Genomic DNA, 18259 nt, shown 5'->3' on the forward strand with positions numbered 1-18259 from the left:
GCCCAAGGCCCTGCACTTTCTGTATGCTGTCTGCTTCCAGAGCTGCCTCTGGACCACCCTTCCATCTATCCTTCACTGAACACCTACTAGGTGCTGTGGACACAGAAATCAGCCAAACAGGCAGGGCTGCCACCAGAGCGGCCCTTCATCTGACTTGGCCACGGTGCAGTCACTTTTAGCAAGGTCTCGGCTTTTAAGACCAATCCCCTTGTGGGCTGAAGGTGCCCTGCCTCAAGTGGGGAGAGGTAGGTGGGTTGAGGAAAGGCAAGGGATCTTGTGCTCTTGAGGTTGGGAGCAGTGAAGGGTCAAAGGCTGAGGTTCCCTCTGGGGTCGCTGTCTTGGCAGTGGCTGAGGCTAAGTCGGCCCCCGGGGGGTTTGCCTGGGAAGGAGCTGTGTTGGGCTCCACGGCTAAACCCGTCAGGCTGGGCTCCCACCGCATCTGCCCCCTGCAGAGCCCAGGCTGTGCCCAGGTGCCACAAACCCACACCTGCCCTGTTCCTGTCCAGTGACGGGAGGACTCACCAGCTTCTTCCCGGAGCTGAGTTCAGGGACCCCAAGTGTGAAACAGAGACACTGGCCCCTGGGATGGCCGTGGTGGCTGACCCCAGGGGCTCAGGGTGAGTCCCTGGGTGGATGCCCTTCTTCCATTGGCCCAGAGCTGTCCCTTCAGGAAAGAACAGTGGTTAAGAGCACAGACCCTGGAGACCCACGGGCCAAGTTCAGATCCCAGCTCTGTCACCTCCGAGTTCTGTGATTGGGTGAATCGTGTGAATTTCCCTTGCCTCGTTTCCTCATTGGAAAGGTAGAGTGGTGAGAGTAGCTGCCGTGTCGGGTTGTCCTGAAGAGTGTCTCGGCCATCTGTGGCACAGCAGGGCTGGCCCAGGGGTCAGCCGTTGGCATGTGCCTGGTTTTTCAAGGATGCAGACAGGCCTGGTCCCTGCCTTAGTGGACCATGGAGGCAAACAGGAAAGAGAACAAGCCAATCACATCAATGAATGGAGAAGACTCGTGGTTAGGGGCTGGGGCTCCTGGGCGAGGCCCAGGCTGCCCCAGGAATGATCTGACCTAGGAGGTGAGGGCCTCTTCCCGGAGAACGGGAAGGTTGAACCACGCTCTGAAGGTCAGTGGGTGACCAGGGAAAGGGACAGGCCAGGGAGGGCAGCAGGCCTGGTAGGTTGTTGGACTTTATCCCAGGAGCAGCAGGAAACTATGGGAAGGATTTGGCAGAGGGACGTGATCTGGGGAGGTGTGAGAGGGCCGTGCAGGCTGTCCAGGAAGTACGGCTTGGCCTGTGCTCCCCTGGTGGGGTGCTGGTGCTGGAACACCGTCTGGTGGGACTCACAAGTGTCCCTGTGCAGGGGCAGAGTGGGCGGGGCCAGGAGTGGGCGGGGCTCCCGTGGGGCGGGGCAGTAGTGCTTTGGCTCTCAGGCAGCTGCTGCCCTGTCGCTGGTCTGGCTCAGTGTTCTGCTCTGAATTGGCCAGAATTACTCTGGGCTCAGGGCACCAGGGAAGTTAAAGTGGCAGGGGGCAGGACTTGGTGACCAGGTGGCCACTGGCTGAGCTGGTGGGAGTGGGTGGAGGCAGCTTTACGCCTTCTCAGGCCTTGGGGCCTCTCCCCTTCCTCTGATGACTGAGGTAGGTCATGCCATTAAGGCCCGTGTGGAAGAGTCTGGAAGGAATGGAGAGGAAAGTGGCCCTGACCATGAGTAGCACCGAGGACATCTTGAGCAGCTTTGCCAGGCGCTGCTGGAGAATGTCACACACTTTGTAGGGCAGGTGTTATCGCCCCATTGTATGGGTGAGGAAACTAAGGTTCCAGGTGTCTAGGTAACTTGCCCAGGGTTACATTTTTAGTAGGTGACAAAGCCAGCAACCCAGCATCTGCTGCTGGCTCTAGGACATGAGTCACAAGGCAACTCAGCCTCCGGCTGCTGGGCCCTCCTGGCTCCTCCAAGTGACCGTGAACCCGCTGCGCCCAGCTGCGCCTGGCCTTCCCCACTTGACATTCACCAGGAGCCTTCCCGCTTATTAAATTGGCTTCCCCCACACGGGCTTTGATGGCTTGTGGCCCGGCCAACATCAATATCCCATGTTGTCTTTAACTGATCTCCTTTTTTATAAATTCTTTTTATTAATATACAAGTAACTTTTTTTTATAAGTAGCATCTTGAAGAACATGATTTGTATATGAATGTGGACGCTCTAATTATTTCATCAGGATAAATTCATAATAATAACATAGCTAGCATGGTCCCAAGAGCCAGAGTGTCTGAGTTTGAATCTGGCTCCATCCCTGGCTGGGTGGATGACTCTGGGCAAGGTACTTAAACATATAGGCCCTCAGTTTCCTCATCTGTAAAATGGGATAATAATACTTCATACCTTATAGCATGGTTCTGAGGATTCAGCCATGGGGAGAGATGGGGGTATCTTTATATACATTAAGACATAATACACGCAAACACATACACGTGAATGATTTATAACATGCCTTCCACCTAATGTCTATACAAACATGCAACAGTTAGTCCATTAGCAGCTACCTTCTAGAAAGGCTGAACCAATTCATGCTGCTGCTAACATTAAAAGAAGATAATTCAGTATTATTTTCATTTCACTGATCATCTGTGGTGAATGTGTTTCTTATGTCTATTTTCATTTGTCTTTTACCATTTATGGCTGGGCATATTTGGAGAATTGGGATGTTGTCATTTGTTATCAACTTGTAGAATTCATTTACATTCATCCATAGGGTTATTAAATTTTCACCTACTCTACAAAAATTTGTTGTTTCCCTTTGAAGAGTATTCATGATGATTTTCACAAATGGAAGTATTATCCCCTTTTTTTGAACTAAAAATAATAGCTAACACTTATTAGGAACTTATCATATGTCAGCTGATTTGCAGAGGGACCTACCAATAGGTAAAGTTTAAAATTATTTACTTTTTTGCTTTTGATGCTGGGGATGGAACCCAGGGCCCCGCTGTAAATGCTAAGCGCTGCTCTGTCTCTGAGCTACACCCCCAACCCTACTTTGCTTTTATGCTTGGAAATTTCTTTTCCATCTGAAGATCAGATAAGTATTCACTTTTATTCCTGGTTATTTCACAATATCATTTATATTAAAAATTTCCAACCATCTGGAATTAATCTCAGTGGGGGGTATGAGGCAGGGCTCTAACATTGTCTTCCTGTAATAGTTAACCCTTTAGGAAACAACCTTTGCTCCTCTGAGACAAGTATCTACTTCTTTTCACTCTATTATGTTCCATTGCTCCACTTGTATATTTGTATGTTAACAAAATAATATTTTATTTGACATTTGCTATCTTTGTACTATATGTCTCCCTTAACTTCTTTTAAAATAATTCTGCCATATGAACTTTATGGCCATCTTAATTTTCTTTAAAAAAATCCCTCATGGGATTTTTACTGGAATTATATTAAATTCATAAATGTATTAATTTATGAATTACATCTTTAAAATGTTAGCTTTTTCTGTCTACCCACTTGGCTTTCCTTCCATTTGGTTGACTTTGTTAAACATCTCTTAGTAAACTTTTATGGCTTTTATTGCATAATCTCTGCACATTTCTTTTTAAGTTTATACTTAGAAATTTTATGTTTCTTCTGCTGTTATTATTGGAATATTCTTCCCTGTTATATTTTCTAGCTGGTCTCAGCTATTGAAGATAAGTCCTGATTTTTGTATATTTAATACTTTTTGTGTTTAATCTATGACCATCCCCTTCACTGAATTATCTTATAAGTTCTACTGGCATTTCAGTCAGGCCTCCTGAATATTCTGGACAGGCACTTAATGTAGTTTGTAAAGGACATACTTTTTTTCCTTCCTCTCAAAGGATAGTAGATCTTGTTTTTCTTTTTAAAATATTTTTTAAGTTGTTGATATTTATTTATATGTGGTACTGAGAATCAAACCCAATGCCTCACACATTTCAGGCAAGTGTGCTACTGCTGAGCCCCAGCCCCAGCCCATCTTATTTGTTTTTCGTGCCTTATTGCATTGGCCAGAATTCCTAAACTTATGAAATACTAGTTAGAAATAGTGGGACTCTACAGAGCAAGTTCTAGGATTGGATCAGATTTGACTCAATCCCATCTCTACTGCCATCTTCTGAGATTCCCATTTGCTCATTTGCTTGTTCATGAACAATTTTAGGGTGCTTCTTCTGAGCCAGGTCTTGTGCCAGGTACTTGAGATCAGAGATGACTTATACAGGAGGCTTCAATCCCAGAATTTCCAATCTTTTGTTATTTATTCCTCCTTTGTCTCGGCCCCTCTCTGGGCCACGGCCACCTGGAGCCTTCTATTCTTTCATCTCCCCATTATACTTGCAGGAAAGGAGCTTGGCACAGTTCCCATGACCTTCTGGTCCCATAAACTCTGTGAAGAAGTCCACCATTCCCCATGCAGAGAGGGAAAGTGACTTGGTGGAGGTCTCACGGACTTGCTGGCTGCAGAGATGCATCTGGTGACCAGATTGTCATCGTCACCAAGGTGTAAATGACCCGTTAGACTTTATATATGCTTCTATCAATCACTGAGGCATTTGTAGGAGGCTGGCTGGGAAGGCGTGTAGTTTTCTCTGTCCCAGAAGCCACCCTTCCCCTGACCGGAGGTCCCTTGAGCATCCCTGAGCATCCCTTCGTCTGGCTGGCTCTTCTTTGTCTTCTCCAGCCTCAGCTGAGCCGTGAGTCTCTGCAGGATCTCACCACTTCAGGGGCCAGCTGTCCCAGCCTCCTGTCTGCCCGATGGATGGTTGAGGCTTTTCACCACAACGGGCTGAAGTGTAAAGAGCCTCCTGCATCGGAATCCCACACATGCACGTCTGGCCTCAGACAAATGATGGGCCTTGCTCTGCCTTAGTTTCCCCTTCTGTACTAGGGGGTTAGTGACAGTTCCTGCCCCTGAGCTTCGAGAACTGAATGAGTTAATACACGGCAGGGCTTAGAGGACGGCTCAACAAATGCCAGTGCTCCTGTCATTACTGCTCTGTCTGGTTTCTCCCTGGAGAGTCTCCATGGGCACGAGCTTGTTGGTCTGTGTCACGGCAGTCCCTGGGTAAACCTCCAGGCTTGGCTTGCAGTCGATGTTCTGTAAACATCTGTTCTCGTTGATGCCCGGGCTGGGATCACACCTCAAGCTCTGTACCGGCTGCAGAGAACGCAGGGGGAAAACCCTGAAGAACCAGGACCCAGGGCCAGGGAGCAAGTCTGTCATCTCTTTGGGTCTCAGTGTCCCCTCTGGGTAAAATGACCGAGTAGGATACATGAAGAGCCCCCTGTGACCTGTCTAGCCCAGCTTCCCTCCCGGCTGCAGGCTGAGGTGGGCCGGGAAGGGTGAGGGAAGCTGCAGCCCTTTTTTGGCCATGGGAATCCTCCGAGCCCTGGGCCTGGCCTCGCAGGGTGGACATAAAAGGCATGCGGCCGGGCTCCTGAGCTACTGAGGGGGGCCTCTGTGAGCGGCTGCAGGGCAGGTAGATCCTGACGGGTTCTGCAGAGTCGACCTGGTGGGCCCAGGTAGACTGAGTTCTGGGGCCCAGCACAGCAGGCTGGCCGTCCGCCCGGAGCGGTTGAGGGCTGGAGCTGCAGAGGGCAGGGCGGTGTGTGGAGAAATATCCAGCCCTGTCGCTGGCCGTCCCTCCGACCTGCCGGCTCAGCCCGGGCCGACTCGCTTCTCCAGACCCCCGAACAGGCGGTGGATGCAGACTGCATGCCTAGCACCGTCTGCACACAGTAGGTGAGCAGCGGAAGGCTGTTCCCGTCGCTCTGGGAAACTCTTTGCAGTTCAGAAAGTGACAATTTCCTGGGAGAGTGACACAGTCTGGATTTGGAAGGTCTGAGTTCTGACAGAGTAAAGAATCCAATGGGAATTAAGTAGAGTTGGCCCAGCTGCCTTCCCCTGGGGGGTGGCCCTTGCCACCCGGGTGGCTTCCTAGTGACCCGGGAAGTGTATGGGTGTGTGTGGGAGGCGCCTGGCCCCCATCCAAAAGACGAGGAAACTGAGGCTCAGAGAGGTGAGGAGCTTTGCCCAGGGTTCCACCGTGACTCCGTGGCAGGTCCAGGCCTTCGTCCTAGGACTTGGGACTCTGGGACCAGCCGAGGCAAAGAGAAGCTTGGAATGAGGGGATGAGGGGTAAGGGGACCGGGAGCTCCTAGAAGTGGCATAGGGTGGGTCGACTTTCCAAGGGCAGCTTCCCGAGTCATTTAATCAGGCTTGACCAACGAGGAGCTGGAGCGCTTTGGGGGGCACTCTGAGTGACGCAGCTGAACTTGGGCCCTCGCCCTGGGCCCCAGCCTCCCCGGGGCCAGGGTCCTTAGGAGGACCGCACACTAGGCACAGAGTGCCTGCCTCTGGCGGGGACCCGCTGCTTGTCCGTTTCCCCCAGCTCATGGCCTACCCCAACTCATGGGGTCCAGGGCCTCCCAGAACACAGGTCGGGGGTCCCGAGTGCAGGGTTGAGTCTCAGTCCTGCCTCATCCGGGGCTTCAGGTGGCTCTTCCTCCTCAGATGTGTCCCAGGGTGGTGACTCTTCAGTTGCCCGCTTCGTCACCTAGGGAGCCTCCTGTGCAGATGTGACTCAGTGGCTGGGAAACTGAGAAGAATCTTCGTGCCCCTTGGTCATGACTCTCAGTAGCCCTGAGAGCCCCAGGGGCCGGGCAGGAAACTGTCCCAACCACACACATGACAGACTGGTCACCTGTATGTGGCCCCGAGCTCTGCGGTGGGGAGGACACACTGCAGCGTGTGCTGAGGAACATGACTGTCAATGGGACTGGTTTCCTACGAGGGTGACAGCCTGGGCCTGGCAGCTGGCAGGACGCAGCCGGAGACTGTGTCCCGGGAATAGACCAGGGACCCTCCCTGTGGGCCTGGTGTATCAGGAGAGCAAAGATGGGACCAGGTTATGAAAAATCCAGAGCCGGGAGGAGGAGTTGGGGCTTTGCACGTGGAGCCAGTGGGAGTGATGAGGGCGCGGGGGCAGGGGAGTAGTGCAATGCAGGAGGCCCTCTGGGGTGTGAGTGGGGAGATGGATGGGGACCCGTTGAGGCCATCGAAGGGTCTGTGGGGAGACATTCTCTCCAAATGCCTTGGTGGCCAAAGCAGAATTGTTTCTGTTTCAGGGACAGAAAGGGGACCCAGGGCTCTCACCAGGCAAGGCCCTCGATGGGGCAAAGGTAGGTCCAGGGACCCCAGTGCTGAGGGAAGAGGGGTGGACCGTAGTGAACCTGCTGTCCCCTGCGGGACTGTCCTGGCAGAGACCATTCTTGACGAAGGCCGGGGGGTGGCAGGGTCTAAGAACATGGGTGTGGTTTGGAGTCCCCTTGAAGTGCAGTTTTTCCCAATCCTGGGCCCACAGCCCCTCCCGTGCCTGCTGCTAGGGCTCACCCTGAAAATCGGAAAAGACTCCCCGGGACACACGTGTGGGGCTCTCTGCAGGACCTGCCAGGTGATCCTGGCATCTAGAACTTTCCTGGCAGCCCAGGCCCAGGAAGCTCCCAGCACACATTCCAAGCCCCTGAGGCTGTTCACACGAGCAGACGGGCCTGTGGTTTCTGGGGGTGGAGGGGCCTGGCTAAGCCCTCGGAGCTCCCACGTTGCCAAGTTTACCTTCGGGGGAGCAGCGCTGTGAGCAGAGGACGCCATCTTCCAGGGGATCTGCAGGCAGAGAGCACAGGATGGGTCGGGAGAGGGAGCCCCGAGCTGTGGCTGAGGCCCTCTGAGCCTCACGCCGCTCGGGCCTGCCCTGCTTCCCTCCAGACGGGGTCCAAGAGCCACCTGACATCCAGGGCCCCCGCTGTGCTTCAGCTCACGACTGATGCGGCTCAGCGCTGCACGTCCTCACTGCCAAGGCCTCTCCTTCTGGGTGACCTGGGGTCCAGGACGGTGTCCACATATACTCCCATCTGTCCTCCTTACAATCTTCTAAGCCAGGACAGGTGGGCCCAGGTTGCAGATGAGAAAACAGAGGCTCTACATGGGGCCCCCTGGGACCTCGCAGCTGGTAAACGGTGGAATGGGATTGGTACCCAGGGGCCTGGGCTTCTCTCCTGCCCCTGTGCGGCTGCTCTCAGGTCTCATGGTGGTGGTGGACATGCCCCCTGCTCGGCAGCCTTCACTCCCTGCCCTGGGTAGGCGTCTCTGGAGCAGGACGGGAAGCTCACCGGTGCAGGGTGTGGTTTTCAACCAGGGTTCTAGGGTCAAACCCACTCCCCAGAGGGTATCTTCTGTCGAGGCCCAGTTCTTACAAGGATTCGTGGAGCTGATGAGTCGAGGGGGAACTGGGAACTCTGTTCTTCTGCTCTCACCCTGCTCGGTGGCCCTGGGTCTCCTCCGAGGCCCCCAGGAACCTCCACAGCTGGAGACAACCAGCCTTGGAGGTCATGGTCAAGTGCAGAGTGTCGCACTCCCACCCCCGTCTCACCCCCTTGTCTGTGTCTTGCAGGGCGACATGGGCTTGCCTGGATTCTCCGGCCATCCGGGACCTCTGGGACGAAAGGTACGCCCGGGCACTGGGCTTGCTGATGAGCTGGGGCTGCAGGCAGAGCGCTGTGGGTCACCTGCTCTCCCTGGATCCCGCCCAGCTCCCTGGGGCACAGGGCACACTGTGGGGGATGTGAGCGAGATTTCTGAGGGTCGTGTCACTGGGAGGAGGGGGCCCTTGGTGTGAGCTGGGTCATTCCACCACGGTCAATGAGGTGTGACAAGAACTGTCCCTGGTTTGCTGTGCTTCCTCCTTGGGGTTTGGCCACTCCCAGGAAGGCCACTCTCGAGGATGCTTGAGGGAGTTGGGGACTTGTGTTGGCTCCGGCTCTTCTGTCCACTGGCCGAGTGGCCTGGGCCTGTGTGTCCCTTGTTTTACCAGAAATAGAGGCAGGGACAGTGGTCTCCCTCCTGAGCCCCCAGGGCCTGGGGATCTGGGACCTAGGAGCAAGGCCAGGAGCAGAGAGCTTGGGGGTGGGCTCTGTGGTCATTGGACCTGGATTCTTCTCCTCTCCCCGTGCCAATTCCTGGCTGGGTGACCTTGGAAAGGAAAACCCCCCTTGTTGATGAGTTGACCAGAAGACACAGGGGCCTCGGCCATATCTTGAGCTGCTGCCCTGGCTCCCGGCTTCGGCTGCAGCTACCCTGTCTCTGGGCCTTCTGGTCCTCCTCTGGGCAGCTGTCGCTACTCTGGCTCCAACCTGTCCTTGCTGTGAGGGTCCCCATGGCAAAAAGGGTCTTGGAGGATTGCAGCCCCCTCCCCTTCCCCTCCACTTTCCATGGCCACAGCAGGCCGTGCCTCACATCTCAGGCCAGCACTGGACAGGGCCGTGGCAGTCTGCCTGCTAGGAGGCGTTGCCTTTCCTGGCTCAGGGGACCCTGGGTGCTCCTGTTCCCCACTTGTTCCCTCTGGACTCTGGCACTTTCTGATGGATAAGGTGTGAGTGGAAAAGGCTCCTTCCCGTCCCGGCTCATAAAGCAGCTTGCGGTGGGCTCGCTCTGCATGGGGTGGACATCTGGCCAAGTGGCTGGAGATGGAGAGAACAGACTCGGGCCGGCTCCTCCAGGGGACCCGGGGCTCCCTGCTCTCAGCATGTGTCCGCAGAGGCCACAAGCCCCAGCCCAGAGGACCCCACTCCTGAGCAGGGAGAGGCACCCTTGTAAGGTGAGGGAGAGCCTCGTGCGGCTGCAAACCACTTGACAAAGCCACTGGCTCTGAGTTCCCCTCTGGCCCTGGCCCAGGCAAACACGCAGGAGTTTGGTCCTGTGACAGGCTGGTGTCACCCTCCCACAGAGGGAGCAAGCAGAGCCTGACTAGTGGCGGGGTCCAGCAGGAGGGCCGTGGCAGTCTCTTCCCCACAGGCCTCCAGTGACCGCTGTGGCCACTCTGCCCTATGCTGGCTTTTCTCATCATCTCTGTGGGAGCCCTGGGGAGCGAGGGACATGAGGGAGAGGTGAGGTCAGCATCCTCATTGATCTCCAGAGCACTGAGGGTTTTTTTTAACATTTTTATTTTTTCTAATTAGTTATCCATGACAGCAGAGTGCATTTCTTTTCATTGTGCACATATGGAGCACGGCTTTTCATTTCTCTGGTTGTACACGATGCAGAGTCGCACCATTTGTGCAGTCATACGTGGACCTGGGGTAATGATGTCGGTCTCATTCCACCATCTTTCCTGCCCCCATGCCCCCTCGCCTCCCGCTCCCATTGGCCCAATCCAGAGTTCCTCCCTTCTTTCCTTGCCCACCCCCTTATGGATCAGCATCCACATATCAGAGAGAACATTCAGCTTTGGTTTTTTGGGATTGGCTAACTTCACTCAGCATGATATTGTCCAACTCCCTCCATTTACCTGAAAATGCCATGATTTTTATTTTCTTTTGATGCTAATTAATATTCCATGGTATATATGCCAAGTTTCTTTATCCATTCATCTATTGAAGGGCTTCTAGGTGGGTTCCACAGTTTAGCTACTGTGAATTGAGCTGCTATAAAGGTTGATGTGGCTGTGTCCCTGCAGTGTGCTGATGTTAAGACCTTTGGGTATAGACTGAGGAGTGGGACAGCTGGGTCAAATGGTGGTTCCATGCCATGTTTTCTAAGGACTCTCCATCCTGCTTTCCAGAGTGGTTGTACTAATTTGCAGTGGAGGGCATTGAACTTTGGTGTCACTCCAAGCTGACACCATAATCCCATTCGCTCGTTTATTTATTCATTTGATGAGGACGTACTGACTCCTAACGAGGCACTGAGCCAAACGAACAGACCTAACCCCCTGCCTCTGGGAGCTCACATCAAAAAAGGGAAAAGAGCGAAAATACAAGGTACCCCAGGAGACGGGAAGGGCCGTGGAGGAAGTGGCAGGAGGAGGCAGCGTGGGTTGGGGGTTCCATGGTAAGTGGGTGGCCTTAGGGGCTGCAGAGAGGACGAGGGGCCTCTCAGTGTTCCTCCACCATGGCCCCAGGTAGATGGGACCCGTGGCATGTGGCTAATGGGTCTTCAGGTTGAGATGTCCTTGCTGTCTTTCCAGCCTGGCTCCCCATGGTGCCCTGGAGCTCACCAGCCCTCCTAAGTTGACCGCTATCCATGCAAAGCTGAGATACAATGAGGGGGGAGCCAAGGGGCTCCCCTGGGAATGTTTTGGGGGGAATGTGGCTGCCTGAGGGGACCCTGCTTTCTGCAGACCTGTCAGTATTGCTGAGTGGCACTCCCAGTTCCACGGAGCCCTTGCAGGGAACCTCTTCTGGGCTTCCCGGCTGCTGAGTGGCTCTCCCCCCACCGTCTCTCCCACCCAGCCCTGCGGCTCCTTCCACTGCAGTGCGCAGTGCTGTCTCCCCAGGCTGGGGACAGCCTCTCCTGCCGTCTCCCCTCGCTGGGGACAGCCTCTCCTGCCGTCTCCCCTCGCTGGGGGCAGCTCCGTCTCCTGGCCTGGCTGCTTCTCCGTCACCCCATTTATTCTGTGTCTAATGCCCACCCCCCACTTCTGGAAGGCAAGAGTGAATTTGCTTTGTTCAGTATATTCCTGACCTACCCCAGGGCCGTGGTCATTGTTGGGGCTCAGCAAACGTCTGGTAAATGAGTGTTAACTGGACCAATGAATGAGACGTACAGAAATGGTGCTTCCTGCCCTGTCCTGCCTCAAGTGCCACCAAACAGAGGTTGGTGTCAAACCAGCCATAGGCTTCAGAATCCTGTAACTTCGGAGTCAGCAGCACTTGAACAGGTGCAGGGTCTGGTGCAGTATTGCACAGTAGGTCCCCCTGCCACCTGGTGGGTGCTTCTTCCTCTTGGACCCTCTGTCCTATGGCTGGAGGGGCTGGGGTGGGCTGCCAGGGTGCTTAGTCATCTTGGTGGGAAGTCTCCTACGGTTCTGGGCAGGGGGTCGAGGTCAATCTTACTACAAGGGCAGCTGGGGCCTTGCCCGGCCAGAGGTGGAGCTGGGGAACCTCAGGTCTCAGAAGGCGTTGGCGCCTGGACCCCCAGGCAAGGACAGGACCCCCCTGCTTTCCTTCCCAGAGCCCAAATAGCATCCCCGCCGGACGGGAAAACTGTCTGGGGCGACGGTGAGGTGATGTCTGCTTCCTCCTCGTGCATTGTAAGCAATGATTAATTTGGCTCTCAAATCAAAATATAGCCCGAGCTCCATTATAAACACAGGTCCTGCGGGAACCCGCCTGCCCGGCGGCCAGCGGCCCCTTCAGATGCTGTGGTCCCCGGAGCTCCCCTGAAGCCTTCCCTGCCCCCTCGTACCCACTGGGCACCCATCACAAACTGCAAAATCACTGCCCACGGTCCACCTTGCAGTCAGTGCCTACCACAAAATTGCTGGGGCCTTGGAGAAGATAATGGCTTAGATCTCTGCTGCTCCTGGGCCCTGTCATTTGAAGCTGTTTGTTGGCCCAGCCCCGTAAACACTGGAGGAGCATGCAGAGAGCGGCCGCCTCGGCACCTCCCCCTGCCCCGGGACTGTGCTCTGTCCCTGTCCTGCCAGCCAGGAGAAGAGGAGCTTCCTGGCCTTTTGGGGCCTGCTGATGGGGACAGACCTAGGAATGGCCGTCTTCTGGACAAAACCCAGCCCAGGGGTCCAGGGTCCTGGGGAACTGTCTAGGATGGGTCATAGTGTCCTAGGTCACCTGGGGCAATCCCCTCCTGACTCCGAGCCTGCATTTCTCAGTCTGTCCAGTGAGGAAGGAGCTTGTCACAGGATGGCTTAGGTCCCTTCCCACCCAGACGCTCCAGGGTTCTGGGACTGACCTCTGCCCCAGGAAGGTTTGACTTCGGGAGAACCTTGCCTTTTGGTGGCCCTGTGGCTCTTCCAGGCCGGCCTCAGGCCTCAGAGATGAGGTGGTTAAGGACACAGGGTTGGAGTCATGATCCTGGAAAGCTGTGTGGCTTCAGGACAGTCTCTGTACCTCTCTGAGCCTCACTTTCCTTACCCAGGAATTCCTACATCCTAGAGGAGTGGAGCTGGTGTATTTCAGGCTTTCCTGCTGAGCCAGGCTTGGGGCTGTCCCTGTCCTGTAGCTGCATCCTGAGCAAAGAGGTTACTTTAAATGTCCTGAGATTTCCCTGGAGACACTTTTATTGCTTCCTTTGGGGGAGGGAGGTACCAAAGAACTGGTTTTCAGCAGGTTTCTTTATGGATATGAAAGAAGCCATCAAAGCTCGTGACGGCTAGGGGCTCTTGGAGGACCCTTTTCTTGTTCTCTTGGGATCCTGGCCCCCACTAGTCCACAAGCTCTTTGCAGCCACTCTCCAAGCAGGCAGAGGATGGTAGAATGAGATTCAGAGAGGGTGACTGCCTATGCTGAGTCACACAGCCAAGGGCGCCAGGCTCAGTTCACTGCTTCACCGGGAGAAGGCCCTCCTGGGGCTTGCCATCCTGTCACACTCGTGTCTGATCTCCTGCTTCTTCTCCGACCGCCTTACTCATTCTGCTCTGGTCAGAGGGCCTTTGAGCTTCCATGAACCACAAGAGCATTCTTGCCACAGGGACCTTGCCCATGCTGTTCCCTCTGCCTGGATGCTTTTCCCGGGAGCCAGCCCTGGGCCCACCTCTCTCACCTCTGGTCTCCTCAGGGCGTCCTTCCCTGACCACCGCCCACGTCACCACCCCTGCCCAACCCTGCCATTATTTGTCCCATGACTTTGCTTTTTCTTTCTCATGGCTCTGGTTACTACTGGACATCGTTTCTCATTTTTCAAATTTAGCTTTTTATTGTGGTTGGAAAAAAAAAAAAAGCCTGGCACACAACGGGCCACCTTTGTCACGCCTAGGACACCCTTTGGTAGCGGTAAGTGCTTTCCCGTGGTGGCCACAGAGCTGCAGGACTTTCCATCTTGCAGAACTGGAACTGTCTGCCTCTTACACAAGGCCTGCCCCCCCCCCCCCAGCATTACCCTTTATACTTATTTTGTTTTTATAGTTCCTTAATCAGAGTGTAAACTCCATTAAGGCGAAGGATGTTTCCTGTCTCTTTCTTCCTGTGCTTCAAGGAGTGCTGGCACGGGAGCTCAGCAGTGGGTTTTACATGAATAAATGAAAGATGAGGAGGCCAGGTGCTAGGCACTCGCCTGAGATCCCAGCTACTTGGGAGTCTGAGGCAGGAGGATCACAAGTTGGAGGCCAGCCTGGGCAACTTATCATGAGGCCAGCCTGGGCAACTTATCAAGACCCCGTCTCAAAAAAAAATAAAAGGGCTGGGGATGTGGCTTGCCTGCTTCAATCCCCAGTATCATTTAAAAAGAGGAGAGAGAGAGAGAGAGAGAGAGAGAGAGAGAGAGAGAGAGAGAGAGAGAGAGAGAGAGAGAGAGAGAGAGAGAGAGAGAGAGAGAGAGAGAAATGAAGACCCTGGTTGGAACAGCAGCCAACTGTTCCAGGGCCCTCGATGGAATTCAATGTCAGATGCGGTGTTAAGTGCTTGACATGATACCATGTAATTCATGCACTAACCCTAGGCCGCCTGTTTTGTAATTGAGGAAAAAGAGGTTCAGGGAGGTGGAGGCATTGGCTACAGGTCACACAGCTAGTCAGTGAGCAGAGCAGTATTGGAATCTGGATCAACCTGAAACAAGAGGTGTGATCTAGTCACCGGTGGTGGTCTGCACCCCAGTTTGCCTCCTGGGGAAAGAATGCAGGCCCCTGGTTGAGAGATGCCGCCGCCCCTGCTGAGAGCCTGGCCCTGTGAGTGGGTGCGCGAGGCATGCCTTCAACTCCCCAGACTCCGCCTTGCTCCCTGGGGGGGCGGAGGCGCTTGTTCTTGTGTACAGGGAGAGAGCCAGGCCTCCGGGGCTTCCGCAAGGCTGTCAGTGTGGCCTCCCATGTGGCCAGATCTGCCATGAGGAGCGGTGGGACTCAGGGGCAGGTGGCCTCAGCGCCCGCCACGCAGTTTCCCCCTTTGGAAAAAGAGATGGTGACTGCCCGGCCCCACTGTGGTGGCTGAATGAGGTCACACACTGCCCATGTAGTCCCCAGAAAACGCACAGAGGGCCCCGCAGGCACGTCGGGCTGTGGTCTTGTGGGGTCCCGTGTGTGTGTGGTTTAGACTCTGGGACGCCTTCCAGCTCTTGAGTTCTAAACCACAAACTCACACCCCCTGGAGGTTCCGGGAAGGGCAGCAACCCCGCTAAAGATGCACAGTAATTGACAGTGTCTGCACCAAGCCCAGGGCTCCCTGTGTGAGGGCATCTAACAGGGCAGTGTGGCCGCCCTGTCTGAAAGGAAAGCCCCCTGCCCGGTCTTGTCGCCACGGACATCACTAAGCGGGCAGGAGGTGCCGGCTGGGGTTTCCCTGGGAGGCCACCGAATGCTCATGACATGGGCCCTGCTGGCCTGCTGGTGCCACCTGAGGAGGCACCCTTGACTTGATTATCTGCTCCTGGACCCTGGGCCTGGACATCACGGTGGTGGGGCCATGGGGACAGAGGGTCAGGATTGACCCTAGAGTGTCTCCAGAATCCTTCTCCCTCGGGACCTGTGGAACAGGGACGGGGCGGGCAGAGGAGGCGCCGTCCCAGAGAGCCCGCATGCCCGTGTGTGGGGCTCTTCTGATGGGGCTTAGGAGGCGGGCAGGTCCTGACAGAGCGAGGGTCCCCGCCTCGTGGCCGTCCAGCCATCTCCTGACCATCCTTCTGCCCCGGCTGCTGCCCGCCTCTCCCTCTCTGGATTTCCAAGCAGGGCTGAAATCCAGGGCGTCACAGTTGCTCCATCCGAGGTCAGAACCCCCCTGGTTCCGCTGACTGAAGAGCCACCGAGCAGAGGAAGCCCTTGGGGTGGGCGAACCTTCACGCAGTAGCACCTGCAGGCACTCGGAGGTGGTCTCTGGGGTGCAGCCCTGGCAGTGCTGGGCGAGGCAGGCGACAGGCATGGCCCGGCCATCTGTGGCCTGCTGTGCCACCCCCACCTGATGCAGTTTCTCCCCCCACAGGGCTACAAGGGCTATCCTGGACCGGCCGGGCACCCTGGAGAACAGGTGAGGCCTCGGCCCGCCCAGAGCTGCTTCTCTCCCCACCTGCCCCAGGCCAGGCCGGCACCTCCCGTCCTGCTGGGCCCCCACCTCATCCCACCCATCCGTTGCTTGAAGGAGCCCATGTGGCCTGGGGCTGGCAGGAGCCACTCCACTTTGGATAGACCCATGAATAGCCGCCTGTTCCAGCCATGTTAGGGGACATTATCCGCGCTGCCAGGGGTTTGCAGGAATCTGGGCTCCCCGGCCCAAGTCAACAGCAGCCCTGCCAGCGGGGACCAGGCCTCAGTGTTTTCTTACCCATGGCTGCAGCCGAGGGCTTCCTCCCCCAGAGCTGGTCTGACTGGTTTTGCAGAAGGGTGGGCTGGGGGCCCAGCAGCTTTCCTCTGGCTCAGTCTCACATTCCTGTCCCTCTCCTGTCCCAGCCCCTGAGCTGGCCAGAGCCTGTCTATACCGTCCGTTTCTCTCTGTTCCTTTGCAGGGGCCGCCAGGACCTGAGGGCAGCCCAGGGGCCAAAGGTTACCCTGGCAGGCAGGTGCAGTATATGGCTTCTGGAAGCTCTGTGGCCGTGTGGCGATGGCCATGGGTGCCCCAGGCACAGGGAGGCAGTGGGCTAAGGGCCAAGGAGCTGTCCCCGCCGGGTGGGGCCGAAGGAAAGGGCTGTCCTGGAGTGGACCATGGCAGCTCCTCTTTGTAGGCAGCAGGGATGGGATGCTCAGGAAGAGGAGGCCGGTGCAGGTGGGGGTCTCCAGAGGCTCCTCCCACCAGTCTCCCCGCTGAGGGAGGGGAGAGGGCCTTCTTGGGGGGCAGCTGAGGCTCCAGAGACAGGATCGCCCTGGGACGTCAATGCGGCAGGGCGTCCCCACACATCCTCGTCTTTCTGTCTTCTGTGTTTCAGGGGTTACCTGGGCCTGTAGGAGATCCTGGCCCCAAAGGCAGCCGGGTAAGTGGCATTGGCTGGTGCCACACGGGTGGGCCTGCGTGGTGTCCCCTGTTCTCCAGTGGGCTTGATGGGAGGTCAGGCTGTAAGTGGGGGCTGGGGGCTGGAGGCTGGGGCTGAGGCCCTCTCACGGGGGCACTCCCTGGAGGGTGGGGCAGCAGGAGGGCTGGGCAACCCTGAACCAAGGGAGCCACGAGGTCCCACAGTCTGGCAGTCCAGGCAGCCAAGGCTCTGCTGGGACTCAGCCACGCGCCAGGTCCAGTGGGCATTTGCTTGACGTGTCCACCTGTTCCTTTCAAGTAACCAGGGAGCCCAAGATAGTGCCCTTTGAAGTACCTGCCAGCAGAATCCTCAGTGCCTCCCTCCTTCCCAGCCAAGGGCTGGGGACCTCCCTTTGTGGAGGCCTGAGGTGTCCAGTGGGGGAGCTGCCCTGGCCTGGAAGCCCAGGAGCTTCCAGATCTGGGCTTCTTTTAAGCTCCAAAGGAGCAAACTGAGTAGCCATCGCTGAGGCTTGCCCGTCATTGCCCTGGGAGCCATGCCAACTCCTGCTGTGGCTTGGCTTGGAGATGCCAGGACGGGGCTCCCCTGTGGGCTGTGGGGAGGCAGAGAAGGCTCTGGGTGAAGTGAAGGGGTGTCGGTGGAGTTGGAAGTCCAGGAGATGACCTGGCTGCATCTCCTCTCCTACAAGGAAAGTGGGGTCCTGGTGGCCCCAGGGCCCACACTGCATCCCCAAGGTGGAGCACGGGGACTCCTAAGGGGCACTGAGAAGGGGGTCACACTGCCCTTGCTCAGGAGCCAAAGCCACATATACCCTGGCAGGAGGGAGAGGTCAACATGCCACGGTCTCTGCCCTAGAGCGACCCCAGGGCAGGAGGTGGGCACGCGGGCGGGTAGGCGGGCTCCCCAGGACTTTGCTATGGCATGCAGGGGGCCTGAGGAGGTGCCTGCTGGGGCGCTGGGTCTCCCTGCCTTCCTCCAGCTGCTTTTGTGAGCTGCGGCCTCAGCGGGGCCTTCTAAGCCCAGAGGGAAAGGTCTTCTCAGCCCCCAGTGCCCATCTGCCATCCGAGGAGAGGACAACGGATGACATCTGGAGCTGCCTGATGTTTGCTACAATGGCAACATCTTGAGGCCACATGTGTGGAGAGGGCCAGTGTGGCCCCCTCTCCTGCCTCCTCCAGCTCCCAGGGCCTGAGCTGCCCATGGGGGCCGGCCCCTCAAGCTGCCTTCCAACCCCTGCGGCCTCATGTTTATGAAGCAGTCAAAGCGGCACAGGCATCAGGGCTTGAGACCCTCTGCCATTCAACAGCTGCAGGGTGCTGGCCAGTCACTGGGCCTCTC

At 56.3% G+C, this 18259-nt stretch overlaps 1 protein-coding gene across 10 annotated transcripts in view; it reads left to right on the forward strand.

Annotated features, from left to right (window-relative positions):
- Window positions 1-18259, forward strand: part of Col27a1 (collagen type XXVII alpha 1 chain) — a 121373-nt gene that overhangs the window by 26054 nt on the left and 77060 nt on the right. For 9 of the 10 annotated variants that reach the window (XR_013438254.1, XR_013438255.1, XM_078048023.1 and 6 more), the window contains exons 6-10: window positions 7153-7206; window positions 8475-8528; window positions 15943-15987; window positions 16463-16516; window positions 16880-16924. Coding sequence is in view for 8 of the 10 variants with exons in the window: in XM_078048023.1 (XP_077904149.1) it covers window positions 7153-7206; window positions 8475-8528; window positions 15943-15987; window positions 16463-16516; window positions 16880-16924 (252 nt within the window). In the remaining 2 variants the exon portion in view is untranslated. The remainder of the gene's footprint in view (window positions 1-7152; window positions 7207-8474; window positions 8529-15942; window positions 15988-16462; window positions 16517-16879; window positions 16925-18259) is intronic. The other variant, XM_078048026.1, reaches the window with a different exon arrangement.

Source organism: Ictidomys tridecemlineatus, chromosome 4, assembly GCF_052094955.1.
Source record: "Ictidomys tridecemlineatus isolate mIctTri1 chromosome 4, mIctTri1.hap1, whole genome shotgun sequence".
Classification (NCBI taxonomy): domain Eukaryota; kingdom Metazoa; phylum Chordata; class Mammalia; order Rodentia; family Sciuridae; genus Ictidomys; species Ictidomys tridecemlineatus.